At 38.1% G+C, this 16,760-nt stretch overlaps 1 protein-coding gene across 1 annotated transcript; it reads right to left on the bottom strand.

Annotated features, from left to right (window-relative positions):
• Positions 1-8,841: 8,841 nt before the first annotated feature.
• Positions 8,842-11,334, bottom strand: LOC121235137 (heat stress transcription factor B-2b). The gene is made up of 3 exons (XM_041131401.1): positions 11,032-11,334; positions 10,343-10,678; positions 8,842-10,197 (listed from the first exon to the last, which is right to left on the bottom strand). Exons 2-3 carry the CDS (start codon positions 10,601-10,603, stop codon positions 9,421-9,423), a joined length of 1,038 nt encoding a protein of 345 aa, XP_040987335.1. The 5' UTR covers positions 10,604-10,678; positions 11,032-11,334; the 3' UTR covers positions 8,842-9,420.
• Positions 11,335-16,760: the final 5,426 nt, after the last annotated feature.

Genomic DNA, 16,760 nt, shown 5'->3' with positions numbered 1-16,760 from the left:
GAATGCACAGAGCTTTGTGTTTTATAGTTTTCATGTTTTTTTAACCCAACTTATCCACGTGTGCATTTCGTGCATTTTGTGAGCCTCAGGGACTTCACTGCTCATATTTATATTCCACGGCAGAATGACGATATTGTGAACTGTGATAATTACACAGCTAACGTAATTAATGGAGGACTTTAAACAAATGATGGGGATTAAACAAATAAGGATAAAGTGATAATGGAAATCTTAACGATACAAAGTCTATATACAATCTTAGGATATGCAACTTCAACTCATACTCTTTGAAAAAAATTTGAGTTTATTATTAAAAAAATAATTTTTTCACTTGCGTATTAGATTTATTCAATTTTTTTTTTAAGAGATTGCGAAGGATTTACACATCTTATAAAGACTACAAATATCAATTTTTTTAAAAATAAAAATAAACCCCAGCCTTTTGATCAGCTTGAACTTGAGAAGTGATGCAAGAGGGAGTCATGCATGATGTCTACGGTATACCCATTTTTCCAACAGAGTTTTGATGATAATCTCTGTTATGGGAATCAATTCAAAATAATAACTTATAAAAAGAGAGAGAGAAGAAGAAGAAGAAGCAAGAGTTCTTACAGAGTACAGACAGTCTTTGAGAAAATGTCAAGCACGCCATATTAACGAAACGTGTTTTGAACCTTATCTTGTGATATATATTACACAATACACGTGAAGCCCAAAGTCCAACTACAACAGCCCAGATACAAGATGATAAGGCCCAGAGTCAAGTTGCAAGTTGCTTCCTTCTTATAGCAACTACAAGTCGCCCAGACAAGTTACAAAAAAGTGGAAAAGGATGATGTAACTTACGAATTTTGTTATTTACAAGCAAGTTTGCGTATTCATCTGCATACTAATATTATTATCTTTATATTCTAAATTCAAATTAACACTATTTTTAATAAAATTTACTTTCTGACTAATCATATTGAATGAGTGCACATATTAGTATATAAAATCGCTTACAATTAGATTTTACCTTTACTTATATCCCTTTATATATCTTCCTTTTATTCCTTGTAAATATTCTTAGATGATGAGCTGTATTCTATTTTAGGAAAATGCATTCTGATAGGTTGTTAGACTAAACGTGTATATGAGGTACCTCACCCCTATATTCATCAACACACTAGTGCTTTCTTTCTTTTGTTTCCTTACAACCAAGGTGTCATGTGAGAATTAAAGAGGACAAACGAAGAAGAAGAAAAAAAACTAAGCATGTCCAAACACAAATCTATTTTATGTATTATCCCCGCTTATGCATTTTATGTATTTTATTTTTAACCGACCTTTAAGGCCTCGTTTATTTTCACAAACATTCTTATCTTATATCATCTAATTATTATAATTTTTTTTAAATTTTTATTCAAAATCAAATAAACAATTCAAAATTTTCAAATCCTAAAATAAAAATAATATTAAACAAATATATTATAATAATATTTTATTCAACTTTCAATTTTATCTCATCTCATCTCACTATCTAAATGAGCCCTTAGAACATTAGCGTTGGCTTCATCAAAGTCATCTTCAAAGTTTAGCTAAAAGTACATATTTTCCATAAATTCAAAACCATTCAAGCCATAACCCCACATTAGATTAGTCAAAATAATAATATAATATTATTTTTTTAAAATAATATTTATAATTTTTTTCATATTTTACAACTACACTAACTATATGTTAATTAATAATTAATTTTAACTTAAATTATTATTTCTTAACTAATTTTTTTCCTCAACCTATTTTGGAACTATACTAACCATGGGTTTGATATTTTATTCTCTTTTAAAGATGACAAGACATCTTCAAATATGAAAATACATTTAAAAATATTGTAGCTCATATGTGAAGTTACTAATATTTGACTATTCCAATACAAATGATTCTATCTCTATTCCTTCAAAATTTGAAGATGAACCGACATTTTGCTCTAAGTGGTCCATAAAAAAACAAATTAGGACAGAAACTAACGTAATCCTCGTACGAACCAGGTGTTACCAATCAGGTCACTTGGTTGGCCTGCTTTGTGGCTTTTCTTCTCGAGTCCACACCCTTATTCAATTCAACCCAAACCCAGGTGGCTTTTATGCCCCAGTTTGAGCAAAAAGGCTTGAAATCTATAAAGACCTCAAAATTTAAGCATCTTTATGGGCAAACGGAGGAGTGTAGTAAAGAGCCCAGGATCTATTTTCAAGTGGGGGTGGGTGATGAGCAAATTAACCATCTTGTAATAAGATCAGTTCATTGGGCTTCAAAAGGGCAGGGGAAGACTTGTATTTGTTTGTTTTGGGTACAGACTGACGAGCATAACCAGATAACACGATCTCACTTTCTATAATGACCTTTTCCTTTATGTACTAAAAAATAAAAAATAAAAAAAATTATAAACCAGATATCTGAGTTAAAATTCTATATTAATAATTTTCTCTTGAATTGCTTGAGATACATTTGTGACAAAGTCCTTATCGAGAACCAACGCACCCAAGAGATTAGTTGAAACTTTATCTTAAACAAGTGGTGCCAAATAGATGTGTATTTAAATAGAATGATAAAAATGACAAATTACATATTGATGTATGGTATAGAAATGATAATTTAAAAATCGTGGCTTTACTTTTGGTCATTCTTTGAGGCAATTTATTTTTTCTCGTTTCTATTATTCTTTTTAATTATTTGGAATTAAGAGTAGGAGGAAGGAAAATATGGAAATAAAATGAGCGAAAATGTTGATGACTGATACAAGAAAAAAAAAATATGAATCACCAATGTTACAAATATTAGTTTGGAGCATTGTACATTTTGCATAATTAGAGGGAACTATAAATACCTTAGTCAAAACACTTGCAACTTCAAAATGTTTGTAAGGGTTTCAAAATGTAACGGTTTTAACATTTTTGGGATTTTACGATTTAGGATTAAGAAATAATATCATAATCATTTTACTACCACTTAACAACAGCCTCTCATTTTTTTGGTTTCGCTTAGAGTATTCTGATAATACTTTACTAGTATTTATTATTTTATCATTACTTTTTATTTATTTTTCTCTATTATTTATTAGTATTTAATATTTTATTATTATTATTTATAGAATATATGAAATCCCATTACTATTCAAACGCAATTTAAAATTCCAAAGTCGAACAATGTACCATAGCATTCTTGACTTAGAATGATAACGACAATAGATCCTGCCATATAATGTCCGGCATTTATTGTCCAAACGTCAAAAGAAAAGAATAAAAAAAAAAAAATGGAGAAACATCTATGATCAGGATATAAAAATGGTTATCAGATGTTATAATAAAGAAAAATGTGCATAATCATTTTTAATAATTATTCTGAGGCAGGAGCCTGGATAATTGAACATAGAAGGCGCATAACTGGCAAGAAATATTTTGTACCATACACATCTGACAGAAAAATAAACGTCTCTTTTGTTTTTTATTTTCCGTAAAAAATGTTCTTTACGAACTCTTTCATGAAGTCAAGATTTGAGATAACCAAATAGTTAGGAAAATTATACGTGACCCTCTCAAATTTACTGTTTGAATATTACTTAAAAAAGATTATTCATAAAGTTGTGAAATAATTAAAGATGTTAAAAAATTATTTAAAAATAATAAAAAATTCAAATACATTAGAGCATGTTAGCACATCAGAATATTTGACACCCAGCACTACACAGCCCGCATCCACTGTCAGACTACCACAACAGAAAGCACAACAAACTTCTCAACAGAATAGCTACAATGACAAGGCAAATAACAATACAATGCCAGACGTACCTCTATAGAATCTTCTAGCATATTCTTGTAGATCAATTTTCTTGGTATTCTGAGTTTTCTATAAATAGTCATGGACTGTATGAAGGAGGGACTCACGGAAATATCACTTCAGAAATGTTTACGCCCATTGAGGCATTTCAACAAATGCTTTGTCTTCATATGAGCTTTACATTTCTCTTCATGGTATCATAGAGCCGCATAGGATTTTTTTTTTTCTTTCCTTCCTCATGGCCCCCTCCACATCACCGAATCCTTCCCTCACCAATGCCGCTGCACATCTTATCACTGTCAAACTTTCCACTGATAATTTCCCTCTTTGGAAAGCTCAACTCCTTGCCTTTCTCAAAAGCCACCAGCTCTATGGCTATATCGATGGCTCGGTTTCTCCTCCTCCTCCCTTTCTTGATGATAAACCCAATCCAGCCCACAGCTCATGGCTTCTACAAGATCAAATGATCATTTCGGCACTTTATTCCTCTCTTACCGACAACATTCTTTCTCAAGTAGTTGATTGTTCAACCTCCCATGAAATCTGGACCACTCTCACCAATCTTTATTCGGCTCAGTCCACTGCCCATCTTATGCAAACACGTTACCAATTAGCTACACTCAAGAAAGGATCAGACACTATTTCCGCATATTTTCACAAAGCTAAAGCCCTCGCCTCCTCGCTCTCCTCTGCAGGTCATCCCCTTTCTTCCCATGAATTTATCATCTACCTATTGACTAGTTTAGAAGCCGACTATGAGTCTGTCGTGTCTTCCATCACTACGAGACTCGAACCTCTTTCCATTTCACAAGTCTTTAGCTACCTTTTAAACCATGAATCAAGACTTGCACATCAGACCCAAACGATACTCTCGGTCGCGTCCTTTTCTGCGAATTCCACCAATTTTCGTCCATCTTCTAACCCTTCCACTCGTGGTCGTGGCCGCGGGTATCGCCGTGGTCGAGGAGGAGCCAGAACTACTAATACGGGTTCTCCTAATTTTTTCTCTTCTCAAAATCAACACAAACCAACTTGTCAAATCTGTACTCGAATCGGTCACTTTGCTTTCCAGTGTTTTCATCGCTTCACTCACAACTATCAACCTTCTCCACCTCCATCCCTCACAGCCAATTATACCTCAGTTCCTTCCTCTTCGTCCAATCAGTGGTTTCCAGACTCTGCCGCTACAAATCATTTCACGGCTGATTTTTCCAACTTGAATCTGGAGTCCACACCATATAATGGACCTGATCAACTGCATATTGGCGATGGGTCTTCTCTTCCCATTCAGAACACTAGTGCTGGCCTTCTTCCCACACCAAATGGCAAATTTCTTCTCCAAAACTTAATTCATGTTCCTTCCATTTCTAAGAATTTATTATCTGTGCGTCAGTTCTGTCTTGATAACTCAGTGTTTTTTGAATTTAACTCTTCTGGTTTTCTTGTGAAGGATTTGCACACTCAGGAAGTACTTTTTCAGGGCACTGTTAAGAATGGCTTATATGTTCTTCCACCATGTGATGAGCTCATTTCCGGATCAACTGCTTCTATTCGACCTCAAGCCTTCATTGGTGAAAGGACTACTCCTCAGATTTGGCATTCCCGTTTAGGACATCCGTCTCCTCGAATTACTTCCTTGACTATTCGTCAACATAACCTTCCCATCACCTCTACACCCCTCTCTTCACTTTGTAATGCTTGTCTTCAAGCAAAATCTCACACTCTTCCCCACCCTCTCTCTCCCTCTCGGTCTACTCATGCTTTTCAACTTTTATTTTTAGATGTTTGGAGACCAGCGCCTGTGCTATCCTCTAATGGTTTTAGGTTTTATTTTTCTATTGTTGATGATTTCTCTAAATATATTTGGTGCTTTCCCTTACGTACTAAATCTGAAGTTTCTACTATTTTTTTAGCATTCATTAGATTTGTTCAAAATACTTTCTCCAAAAATATCATTACTGTTCAAACAGATTGGGGTGGAGAATTTCGTCCCTTTTCTTCTCTTCTCCTCAAAATAGGCATCTCTCATCGCATTACTTGTCCCTATTCTCATGCTCAAAATGGAAGTATAGAACGACGTCATCTTCATATTGTGGAAACTGGGCTATCTCTTCTAGCTCAGTCCTCAGCTCCATCAAAATTTTGGGCTGAGGCATTTCAAACTGCCACTTTTCTAATAAATAGAATGCCCACACCTATCTTAAGAAATATTTCTCCCTTTCAAGCTCTATTCAATCAACAACCTGATTATAATTTTTTGCGGATTTTTGGTTGTGCCTGTTGGCCCAACCTTCGTCTGTTTAATCGTTATAAAATGGATATGCGTTCTCAACTTTGTGTTTTTATTGGATATAGCTTGAATCACAAAGGTTATAATTGCTTACATATTCCTACTGGGCGAGTCTATGTCTCTCGTGATGTTCGATTTAATGAAAATCACTTTCCTTTCTTTCAGACCGGTTCCATTTTACATGTTCCGGATTCATCTTCTTCTAAAATAAATTCCTCACCCTCCTATTCTATTTTGGCTCAATACTCTTCTCCCAAGCCCACTAACTCTCTTCTACCCATTACTCCATCGTCCCCTCCCAACATTCAGACACCGGCCCATTCGTCTACATCTCCAGCCCAAACCAATTACACCACACCGGCCCAGCATGCTAACCCAGCTCCTCAAGACCTACCCGAAATCAACCCACCCGTTTCTCCCCAATATCGCTATCTCCAGCGCCGCACAGTTCCTCTCTCAACCCTCCATCGTCTATCATCCCTGCCTCTCTCAATCAACATCCGATGCTCACTAGATCAAAAACTCATCATTCTCGTCCTCTCACTCACACGGATGGAACAATAGCTTGGCCTCCCCCCAAACACTCCATCTCTCTCACCGAAACTGCTTCTATTCCGGAAGAACCTTCATCTTACACTATTGCCGCTCAATACCCAGTTTGGCGAGATGCCATGGCTGCGGAATTTGAGGCACTTTTGCGAAATCATACATGGGATTTGGTTCCTCCCTCTCCGAGATTTAATATTCTTGGTTCAAAATGGATTCTCAAAACTAAGAGACATGCTGATGGTACCCTAGAACGTCGAAAAGCTCGACTTGTTGCAAAAGGGTTTCATCAGCAAGTTGGTTTTGATTATTCTGAGACTTTCAGTCCTGTTGTTAAGCCTGTTACCATCCGTTTAATTCTCTCTCTTGCAGTGACTCGGAAATGGCCTCTTCATCAATTGGATGTGCAAAACGCGTTCTTACATGGTGATCTGGAAGAGGATGTCTTCATGCATCAACCAACTGGGTTTGTAAATCCTGACTATCCTCATTTTGTGTGTAAACCCCGAAAATCGATATATGGTCTGAAACAAGCCCCTAGGGCTTGGTATGCTAAACTAAGTTCACGATTGTTAGAACTGGGTTTTCATGCATCTACATCTGATTCATCTCTGTTTATGCTCTCTAATGCCTCTGTTTCGATCTATGCCCTAGTCTATGTAGATGATATTATTGTTACTGCCTCTCACACATCTCTGATCAATGAATTCATTTCAGCTTTACGTCTCTCTTTTCTAGTTAAAGACCTCGGAATTTTACACTATTTTCTAGGGATTCAGGTCTATAGAAATTCTTCTGGTTTGTTTATTTCTCAACAAAAATATATTTCTGATCTCTTACATCGCACTAATATGCATCATTCTAAATTAGTCTCAACTCCAATGGCTTCCAACACAAAACTCACGGCAGTTGATGGCCCCTCATTTGAGGATCCACAACTTTACCGTAGTGTTGTTGGAAGCCTTCAATATCTTTCTTTTACTAGACCAGATATCTCTTTTGCTGTTAACAAAGTTTGTCAATATATGCATTATCCCCGTCTAGCTCACTGGCAAGCTGTCAAGCATATTCTTCGTTACCTTCACCTCACCTCTTCTTTTGGCCTTTTCTTTTCCCCTATCTCTTCTTTTAAAATAACAGCTTTTTCCGATGCAGATTGGGCTGGTTGCCCAGATGATCGTAAATCAACAGGCGGTTTTTGTATTTATCTTGGTTCTCATTTAATTTCTTGGGGTTCAAAGAAACAACCTACGGTTGCTAGATCCTCGACTGAGGCTGAATATAAATCAGTTGCAAACACAACTTGTGAAATTCTCTGGTTACAATCCTTGTTGACAGAATTAGGAATTATTATTTCAGATATTCCCACTTTATTTTGTGATAATCTTGGTGCTACTTACTTAGCTGTTAATCCTGTTATGCATTCACGCATCAAACATGTTGCATTGGACTATCACTTTGTTCGTGATCGCGTTTCTGCCAAATCACTTGCTGTCAAGTTTCTTCAAAGCAAAGACCAAATTGCTGACATTCTCACAAAGCCGCTCTCCACAGCTCACTTTTCTCTTCTACGATCAAGCCTCACCATCCATGCGGTGCCGCTTGAATCGCGGGTGGATGTTAGCACATCAGAATATTTGACACCCAGCACTACACAGCCCGCATCTACTGTCAGACTACCACAACAGAAAGCACAACAAACTTCTCAACAGAATAGCTACAATGACAAGGCAAATAACAATACAATGCCAGACGTACCTCTATAGAATCTTCTAGCATATTCTTGTAAATCAATTTTCTTGATATTCTGAATTTTCTATAAATAGTCATAGACTGTATGAAGGAGGGACTCACGAAAATATCACTTCAGAAATGCTTACGCCCATTAAGGCATTTCAACAAATGCTTTGTCTTCATATAAACTTTACATTTCTCTTCAGAGCACACCCAGCGGTACATACTAGACATAGCATTATCTTACCCTTATATCTTGTGTTTATGAAAAACAAGATCTCTGACCGAATCAAGAACAAACCCGACTCGGAATGACCACCGAGGAGTAGGAAAAAGGTATAGAAAATTACTGATTTGGTTGATAAATGAATTTTTTTTTTTTAAAAAAGGCGATGACAGTGGACCACAATTGTCAAGGATAGAACCACCTTTCAAAGCTGAAGGAGAAAATAATGTAAGCAGTAAATTATTACACATCTAAGAAAGTACCACCACGAGTCCTATCCAATGTTTGGAGTCTGCAGTACTCGATAACATTACATTCGCATGTGGAACACTGCTTTTAAACAACCTGTTGGCCGGTACGCCTTCTCTTTCAGTACCGGCAACACCCAACAAGCTTGAACCAAATAGGCCCCAACAACTAAAAAAAAAAAAAAAAAAAATTTGTACTTCTTAGTGCACTTGTTATAGTTCTTTTACCGCCTTTTCAGATCATCTTCTTTTTTTTTTTAAATGACCAACAGATCTCCTCCCTCACTCCCTCATGCTTTTTAAGTTGGCTGTTCAACCATCCGCGGATCAAACTTCAAACTGGCCGCTGAGACTTTGCTCCGCATATTTCACACATTACCAGAAGCAACTACAGCTTGTCTGCTGGCTCGGTCGTTGCTTCTTTCTTTAGTTCTTACGTAAAATCTATTTCACGCAGTTACAACTTCAACACCACCAACATCGGCCAACATAATCTTTGGTTTTAGTCACGTGAGCCCTATCGTCGAAATCAAGATCACAGCTCACCTTATCTCTTCTCCTCATTTTCCAAGTTCCAACCACGGGGCTTCCTTATGCTCAGAATTCCCATCCAACGGCTCTGATTTCACGTCTGACCCTGACTCTTTCTCCTGCGAAATTTCTCGATTCTGCCCTTCCCTCTCTTCCTGCTCTTGATCATCGTCGTCCTCGTCCTCGTCCTCGTCCTCCTCCTCTGCCCCCTCGTTCCTCGCACGCTTTACACCGATTGAAACCCCAAACAGCCTCGGCATCGTTCCCACCTCCTCGTCCGCTTTGTGGGCACCACTGCACAACGCCGTTTCCCCCGTTACTGTAACCTGCTTCGCCGGCATAAGCTCTAGGGGCTTCCCCTCCGGTATGGAAGCACCACCACCGTCCGATTGACCGGATGCATAGTTCGCCATCATAGAGAATATGTTATTGCACAGGCCCCTCAGCTGAGTAAGCTCGTGACTTAGCTGCGAGTTCTCCTTCCTCAGTTGCTCATTCTCTTCCAGGAGCTCCGGCGTGGTGGCGAAGCTCGAGCTACGTTGCAACAACGCCGCAGGGGCGTGGGCCGCCGGTGACGAATTCGAGGAGATCACTTGCTCGTCGGCGGAATTTGAAGGCGACACTGTACGCGCCACTGCTGGAACTGCTGCCACGGTCACCGTCACCGCCGCCGAAGCAGCAGCAGCAACAGCAACCGTCGAAGGAGAGATCTTTCGGCGCTGAATGTCCCGGAGGAGCCCTTTTTCGCCTTTCTTGAAACAATCATTTGCGAATTCCCATCTGTCCGGGACAACTTTCCGAAATCCCTACGATTCAACGGTAAAATACTATAAGATAAAACAACACCTGGAATAAAACTCGGATACCCTGATTGTGCTCCGGGAAAGCGTAAGAAAGTTACAGGAAAAATTTCTGATCATTTTGCGTGCGCATATGGATATGGAGGCTTACGTAAGTGTTGAGTTGGCGAACGAAGCTGGAGAAGTTGTTGTGCTTAAAGTACTTGGGTAGCAAATCACGGGCGAACTCAGCGGGGCGCCATACTATGAAGGTGGATCCGTCTTCGTTCCAGGAAATGAGGTCGTCCACGGCGGGGTCGTCCACCAGTTGGAAGGTCTTGATCAGGAATGGAGTAGGCAGAGATCTCTGTGACTCTCCCGATCCCTGCACCGGTCCGGAATCGCCAGTCTGTTCGACCGGCAATGGTGCCATGACCTTCGATTTCGGATCCGAGGCCAAAACGCTCGAACCTTCTAGAGAGGCCCCTACTTGCCGTGTTGGCTTAATCTGATTTTTCATGAACTCTTAAGATAAATAGGACAAAAACCGGTGATTGTATACGTATATACATATAATTATTACTATCCATTTTCTGCTTGGTTGAAAAATAATATAGAAACAGTACCTAAGCGGTATATTGCTTCATCTCAGGAAACTGATATAAGCATGAAATAACAGGGCAAGATCTCAAATTTGAGGGTATAATTCCTTTGTTTTCCACTAGTTTTCTTAGTGTCCAAACGGAGAATATGAAACCTAGAAACTGACTATTATTACTTTTTTTTTTGTTATGAGCAACCAAGAAACGAATTCAACAAAACATAGATGATTCTGAAATAAATGATTCTGGTCAAAGTTACCTGGAAAAAACGGATATCTTTCTTCGGCGAACAAAGTGAGAGATCAGAAAGTTCTCACCAACCAAACAAACGAACGATATCGCGCAGCTACGCCACGCAACCTAATTAAGCAGTATCAACCAAAACATTACCGGCCGGTAGGAACCGAGCAGACGGCTAACGGCTAACGGCGAGAGAGAGAAAGAGAGAGAGAGAGAGGTTTTGATGCTTCTAGAAGGTTCGGGGGTGGGGAGAGTAGAATGATAGAAGGAAGGAGAAAAAAAAGGTAAAATTGGTGGATTCGAGAACGAAAGGAAGAGAGAAAGATCAGGGAAAACTGAAAAGAGGAGGGGTGGGGCCCACTGAAGGCGCGAGAAGAGAGTGCGTGGAGCTGCTTCTTCTTCTGTGGTCTCTTTCCAGAAGCTTCTCTCTCATTCTTTCAATTTATTTCTTTCCTTTTTTTAAAAAAGAAAGTAAATAATAAAAGATAAAAAAATGAGAATTAAACGGAACGGGGATTTGCAACATCCATACGTGTCGGTGAGGCTATGGATATAACCCAGATATGGATTTACATTTTGCACCCTGACGGTGACGCGGACTCTCTCTCTCTCTCTCTCTCTCTCTGAATGATGAATCGGATGGATATAGGTAGCCAAAATTGGGTTGGGCCTAAAAATGGAATATTTCTTTCCCGCTCCCCTCTTCTACTAATTATTTTTCCTACCACTTTTCCACCCAAAATATACTAACAAAAAATCCTACTTTTTACCAAGAGAGGGGTATCCTGAGGTCTGCTTCTCGCCTTCTCAACTGAGTTCAACTAGATTACATACGTATGCATATTAATTAGTATTAAAAAATATTATTATTATTATTATTATTATTATTTTATCATCTCTTCCGTATCTCTTAACTAGTATTAAATGATTGGCTACCTCAAAATTATTTCAACACATCATCATTTTTCCCAAATTGCTCAGTTTTAGTTTGGGCTTCTCGTATTTCTAGCCCAAATTATTCGGTTTACGGCTAAATTCAAGACCATTTAAGATAAGTTTGGAAATTAAATCAAACTCAATTCAATTCAATTTATTCTTATAATTTTTTAAATTTTAACATAAAATATAATAAACAATTCAATTTTTTCAAATTCTAAAATAATAATATTATTAAAAAATAATATTCTAACAATATTTTATTATCTCAACTCAATTTAATTCAAACATCCAAACGTAATCTTAAGTTTTACACGCACCAGCAGAAAATATAACAAAACAGTCTAAAACTAGTACCATAAAATTTAAAATACAACTCAACAAGAAATCCTCTATAAAGTTATTACAGTCATCCAACTGATCAAAATAAGAAAGAAATAGTAGTCCATCTACTACAACAGAAAGAAATCCCAAGTCATCACTCCTCAGGTGGGGTCGGTCCATCATGCTCAAACATGTCCCCTGCATCAAAGCCTACGAACCGTAAGTGAGAATACCACAATGAGATCACGCAATCTTAGCAAATAAATTCATAGATTAACAACCAAGAATTTCAAACATAGAAGCATACAAACAAGCATGCAATGCAATCATAAAAGACTTTCCCAAAATACCCGTTTGAGACATGATAAGAAAAAATCATTTATAAAAGCCACTCAATCCAAAAACTTCATTTATATCCAATTCTTTCAACACTTTCTTAATAAATTGAGCATTTGACTAATATATTTATTTAATAAAATTAAACTCAACTTGAAATATTAAACTCAACTTTAATTAAAATGACATAATAGTATTCATAATTAACATATACTTACGTTTTAAACGTAAGGTTATAAATATAATTATACTTAAAACACTGCTTCAAGATACTAGATCTAAAAGGGCATACTTGTAATTTACCCACAACTGCACATAGTAAACCAAAACCTAAAGCAAATACATATATATTCTGCAGAAAAACAGAGGGACATAGGGCTTGGGAGAGAGAGGCGCGCAAAGCAAGGGCTCACCGAGAGAGAGGCTGATGTGTGGCGGTTCTAGGTTGCTAGCGAGGGTCACGGCGGCGCGACTGGGGGCTCGTCTGTGGTGGTGCGACACCGAGTGAGAGAGAGAGAGAGAGACAGAGAAAATGAGGTGGGTCAACGCCCGTCGTGGAGGGCAGAGAGGTTACTGTCGACATCTTCTGGGTATATTCTGGTGGTTTTCGGAGTTTGGTAGTGATCGAAATCTCTCGACAGTGAAGCATGGTGAGGCAGCAGTTTCTGGGTTATCCATAGTTGCTTCGGCGTAGTGGAGGCTCGTGGGTTTCTCTTGAACGTGGTGATACTCTGTTTTGATGTTAGAAAACTGACCCTCGGGTGGTTTGCTCCGTGCGTTGGGTGGTGAGGCTTACTGTGTTGTCCGAAGGGTGGGTTTGTCGTCCCTTGAGGACCTGAGGTGGTCAACGGTGGTGTCGGCGTGCCCTAGGTAGAGGGGCTGAGTGTGTGCTGGGCAAAGGCTCGAAATGGTTCTTAGTCTGCGGCGTGAGGTTTTCTTCATGCCGAAGATCTAGCGTATAAACATATATATATATATATAGGTGGTAGAGAACACCATAAAAATAAGCCCTAGGGAAAGAGACGTGCATGCATGGGAGTGGAGACGTGCGGATGTTCACCAACTGAGTTGGTTCTCACGGTTTAAAACAAACGGGTGTGGGCCTCGATTTTAGGAGTATGAGTTTTGGAGTTGGGAGTTGGTTTCCCCTGATCAATTAGGAGGAAAAAAGTAAATGAGATTAGGGTTATCCAATCAAGAGATAAGAATAAGGTTTATGGGTGGAGATATGGAGAAATAGGATTTTATTTCAAAACAAAACTCTAGTGGTTATTCTAAAAAAAAATCGAGTCATAATAAAATATCAATACTAAAATGATAATAATCTTATTACAAATGAATAATGTAAAATCTGATAATAATAATAATAATAATAATAATAATAATAATAATAAGTTTAATAGCTATATGAAAAAAATTTACATAAAACTTATATTATAGCCTAAACTTAGGATCAGGTTATTACATAGATATGCATCAAAAAAATCAGATTTGTTGCATAAGGGAATAATCCACATATATTTGGAAAAATCATCAACCAAACAAGCATAATATCTGAATTTTCCAATAGATAAAACAGGGCAGGTTCCCACAAATTACAATAATTTTTTTCAAAGATATTAGTACTTGAATGTTCTGAGTAAGAGAAAGGTAAATGACTAAGCTTTCCCAGTTAACAACTATCACAAAGATTTTGAGATTTTGTTGTCCCTACGACATCAATGAGTCCCTTTTTTTTTTTAAGCATATGTAAAACTAAAGATTGAGGATGGCCTAGCCATTGATGCCAAACTTTTGCAGTGCCTGATCTAAACCGATGGGAGAAATACAATTCTGGAGAAGTGTGTAGGACATAGAGATCACCCTTGCGTTTCCCTGTTATCATTACTTGTCCTGTTTCCCGTTCCTTAACATAGAAATCAACATTAGAAAATTCATAGTTAACAGGAAATTGAGTCGTTATCTGGCTTACAGAAAGTAAGTTTTTTGTTAATTTCGAAACCAACAAAACATTATTGAAAGGTAAGGCAGTATTTTTTTGTTTTATACAAGAATGGGCATGGAAGACCCATCTCCAATTAGCACAGAATCAACACTAGAGTATTTACAAATGTTTGTTAACATACCTTAGCTAACCTGTTATATGGTTGAAAGCCCCGGTGTCTGTTGTATATTTTGTGTCTGCAATGGTATTGTCTAAAGAAAGAGCCGCGAGTGCTTGTAGAATTTTCATCTTGTTGAGTGGGTTTCTTTGGCACCCACCAGCATATCTTAGCAGTATGTCCCATTATCCCACAATATTGGCATTGTTGCTCACGGTATTTGTCCCTCTCCATAGGCATCATTCGGCACTCACCAGGTGGTGGAGGACGTCGTTGTGGATTTGTTGAAGAGGAGTTGTTGTTGTAGCCATGGTTCGAGTCCCTTTGCTATTGTGCCTGAAAGCCACGTCTGTTGGAGGTGAATTTTTGTGATGGTCCATGATAGCCTGAAGGGTTTGACTATGAGTGTCGTTGTTATTGTTCATAAAAAAACCATTTGATGAATGAGGAAAGAAGCTGGGACATCTATGTGATTAGAGAACCAGTTGCGCCTTTGATCGAAATTTTGGAGTTGAGAGACCAATTCAGAGTACGTCGGCCTGGGGGGCTTTAACATAGTTGTTGTGAAGGTTTCATATTGAGGACCAAGACTGGTGGGAGGCAAAAAACTTGTTCTTGTTCTGGAACAGGCTTCCCAATGGCTACTAAATTGTCACAGAGACCTTTAAATTTGCTAATGTGTTCCGTAATTGTTGTGTGATATTCTTTACGAAGATAGGTCACTTGTTGTCGTAATGTAAACTCACGTTCTTGTGATTCTTAGGCCTATGCATTTTTTAGGGCCTCCCAAACTGCATGAGTTGTGTCGATACCAATGACGAGTCCAAGAGTTTCCTCAAAGAGTGTTCCAATGATCCACCCTATAAGGAGATGATCAGACTTTCGCCATGCTATGAAAGCATCTGTTAACTGTGGAGTGGAATTTTTTGCATTTCTCAAGCTGTTTTGATTTGGAGTTGTGAATTTGTTGGGAGCAGGATCTTCATTTGTGAGATGCCTGACCAATTCTTGGCTTTTTGCAAGAGCCAAGGCTTGCTCACACCACAAGGGATAATTATTTGGGATGAGTCGGAGAGTGATAAAATTGCTAACATTGAGTGATAAGGTAGTCATAGCTAAGGGAAGGAGCATAAGATAAGATGAGAAGAATGTCAGAGCTGTGACTGTAATGTTGCCTAGTGTTCACACTGCCAATGATACCATAAAGAAAAATTGAGCCAAGAGAATTTGTTCTGAAAAAATACTGTGAGTGTTTTTATTGAATTTCAAAATGAACACTTAGGCTATACAAGTAAAGTATTTAAACACAATTACATTGACAAAATCCTATGAAATCTGGTTGGTTCTGGTTTGATAGCTGAAATGATCTTCATTTGTTATGTTGGATAGCTTGCTTAATAACAGAGGATCCTTGATAATAGAGAATCCCTCATTAGCAGAAGTTTGTTGGATCATCATGCTGATTTTCCCTTATTTGAAGGCTTGAGTGGATTATCATTTCGGTTTGAATTTGTTACCGTTAGATCTCCAAGATCATTCAACTTCTCTCCATTGATTCAAACTAGATTGTGAGAGTCTTCACTTTTTTTTTCTCCGAGAATTTCGAGCATCCTCATCTCTCCATAGACTCTCACGGTTGTTAGACATGTCGATCTGTGATATGTTGCTAATAGGAGGAAGGTGAAAAGAAGGAAAAAAAAAAAAAAAAAAAAAAAGAGAAAGAGGTAGGGGAGTGCAACGCATGGGGAAAAAGATGTAGATTTTTTCAGCAAAAGCACAAAACGAAGCCATATAGGATAGGGAAAAAAATTTCACCTCCAAGTCCGTCAAAACGACACCGTTTTGGTGAAGGGGGCTGGGCTTCCAGCTAGGGAGCTAGTTGGGTCCGTTTTCTTCCCTTCTCAAGCCTAGATTCAGCCCACAACCGTCCAAGAAAAATAAATAATTTACAAACAACCACTTGGGCTCAGATTTTCTCTTAAAGAAAAGCCTACATATACAAAGATAATTTGGGCTCCTTTTTTTTTTTTTTTTTTGGGGGGGGGGGGGG

Source organism: Juglans microcarpa x Juglans regia, chromosome 6D (assembly GCF_004785595.1).
Source record: "Juglans microcarpa x Juglans regia isolate MS1-56 chromosome 6D, Jm3101_v1.0, whole genome shotgun sequence".
Classification (NCBI taxonomy): domain Eukaryota; kingdom Viridiplantae; phylum Streptophyta; class Magnoliopsida; order Fagales; family Juglandaceae; genus Juglans; species Juglans microcarpa x Juglans regia.
Note: the sequence above shows the minus strand (reverse complement) of the source record. Positions and strands in the feature narration are given on the sequence as shown.

What these genes read in the sequence shown, in the direction of transcription:
- LOC121235137 (XM_041131401.1), bottom strand. Translation starts at nt 10,603, where the DNA reads ATGGCACCATTGCCGGTCGAACAGACTGGCGATTCCGGACCGGTGCAG. An exon ending in TTCGCCAACTCAACACTTAC is followed by an intron (nt 10,198 to 10,342) that starts GTAAGCCTCCAT and finishes GTTGAATCGTAG; the next exon opens with GGATTTCGGAAAGTTGTCCC.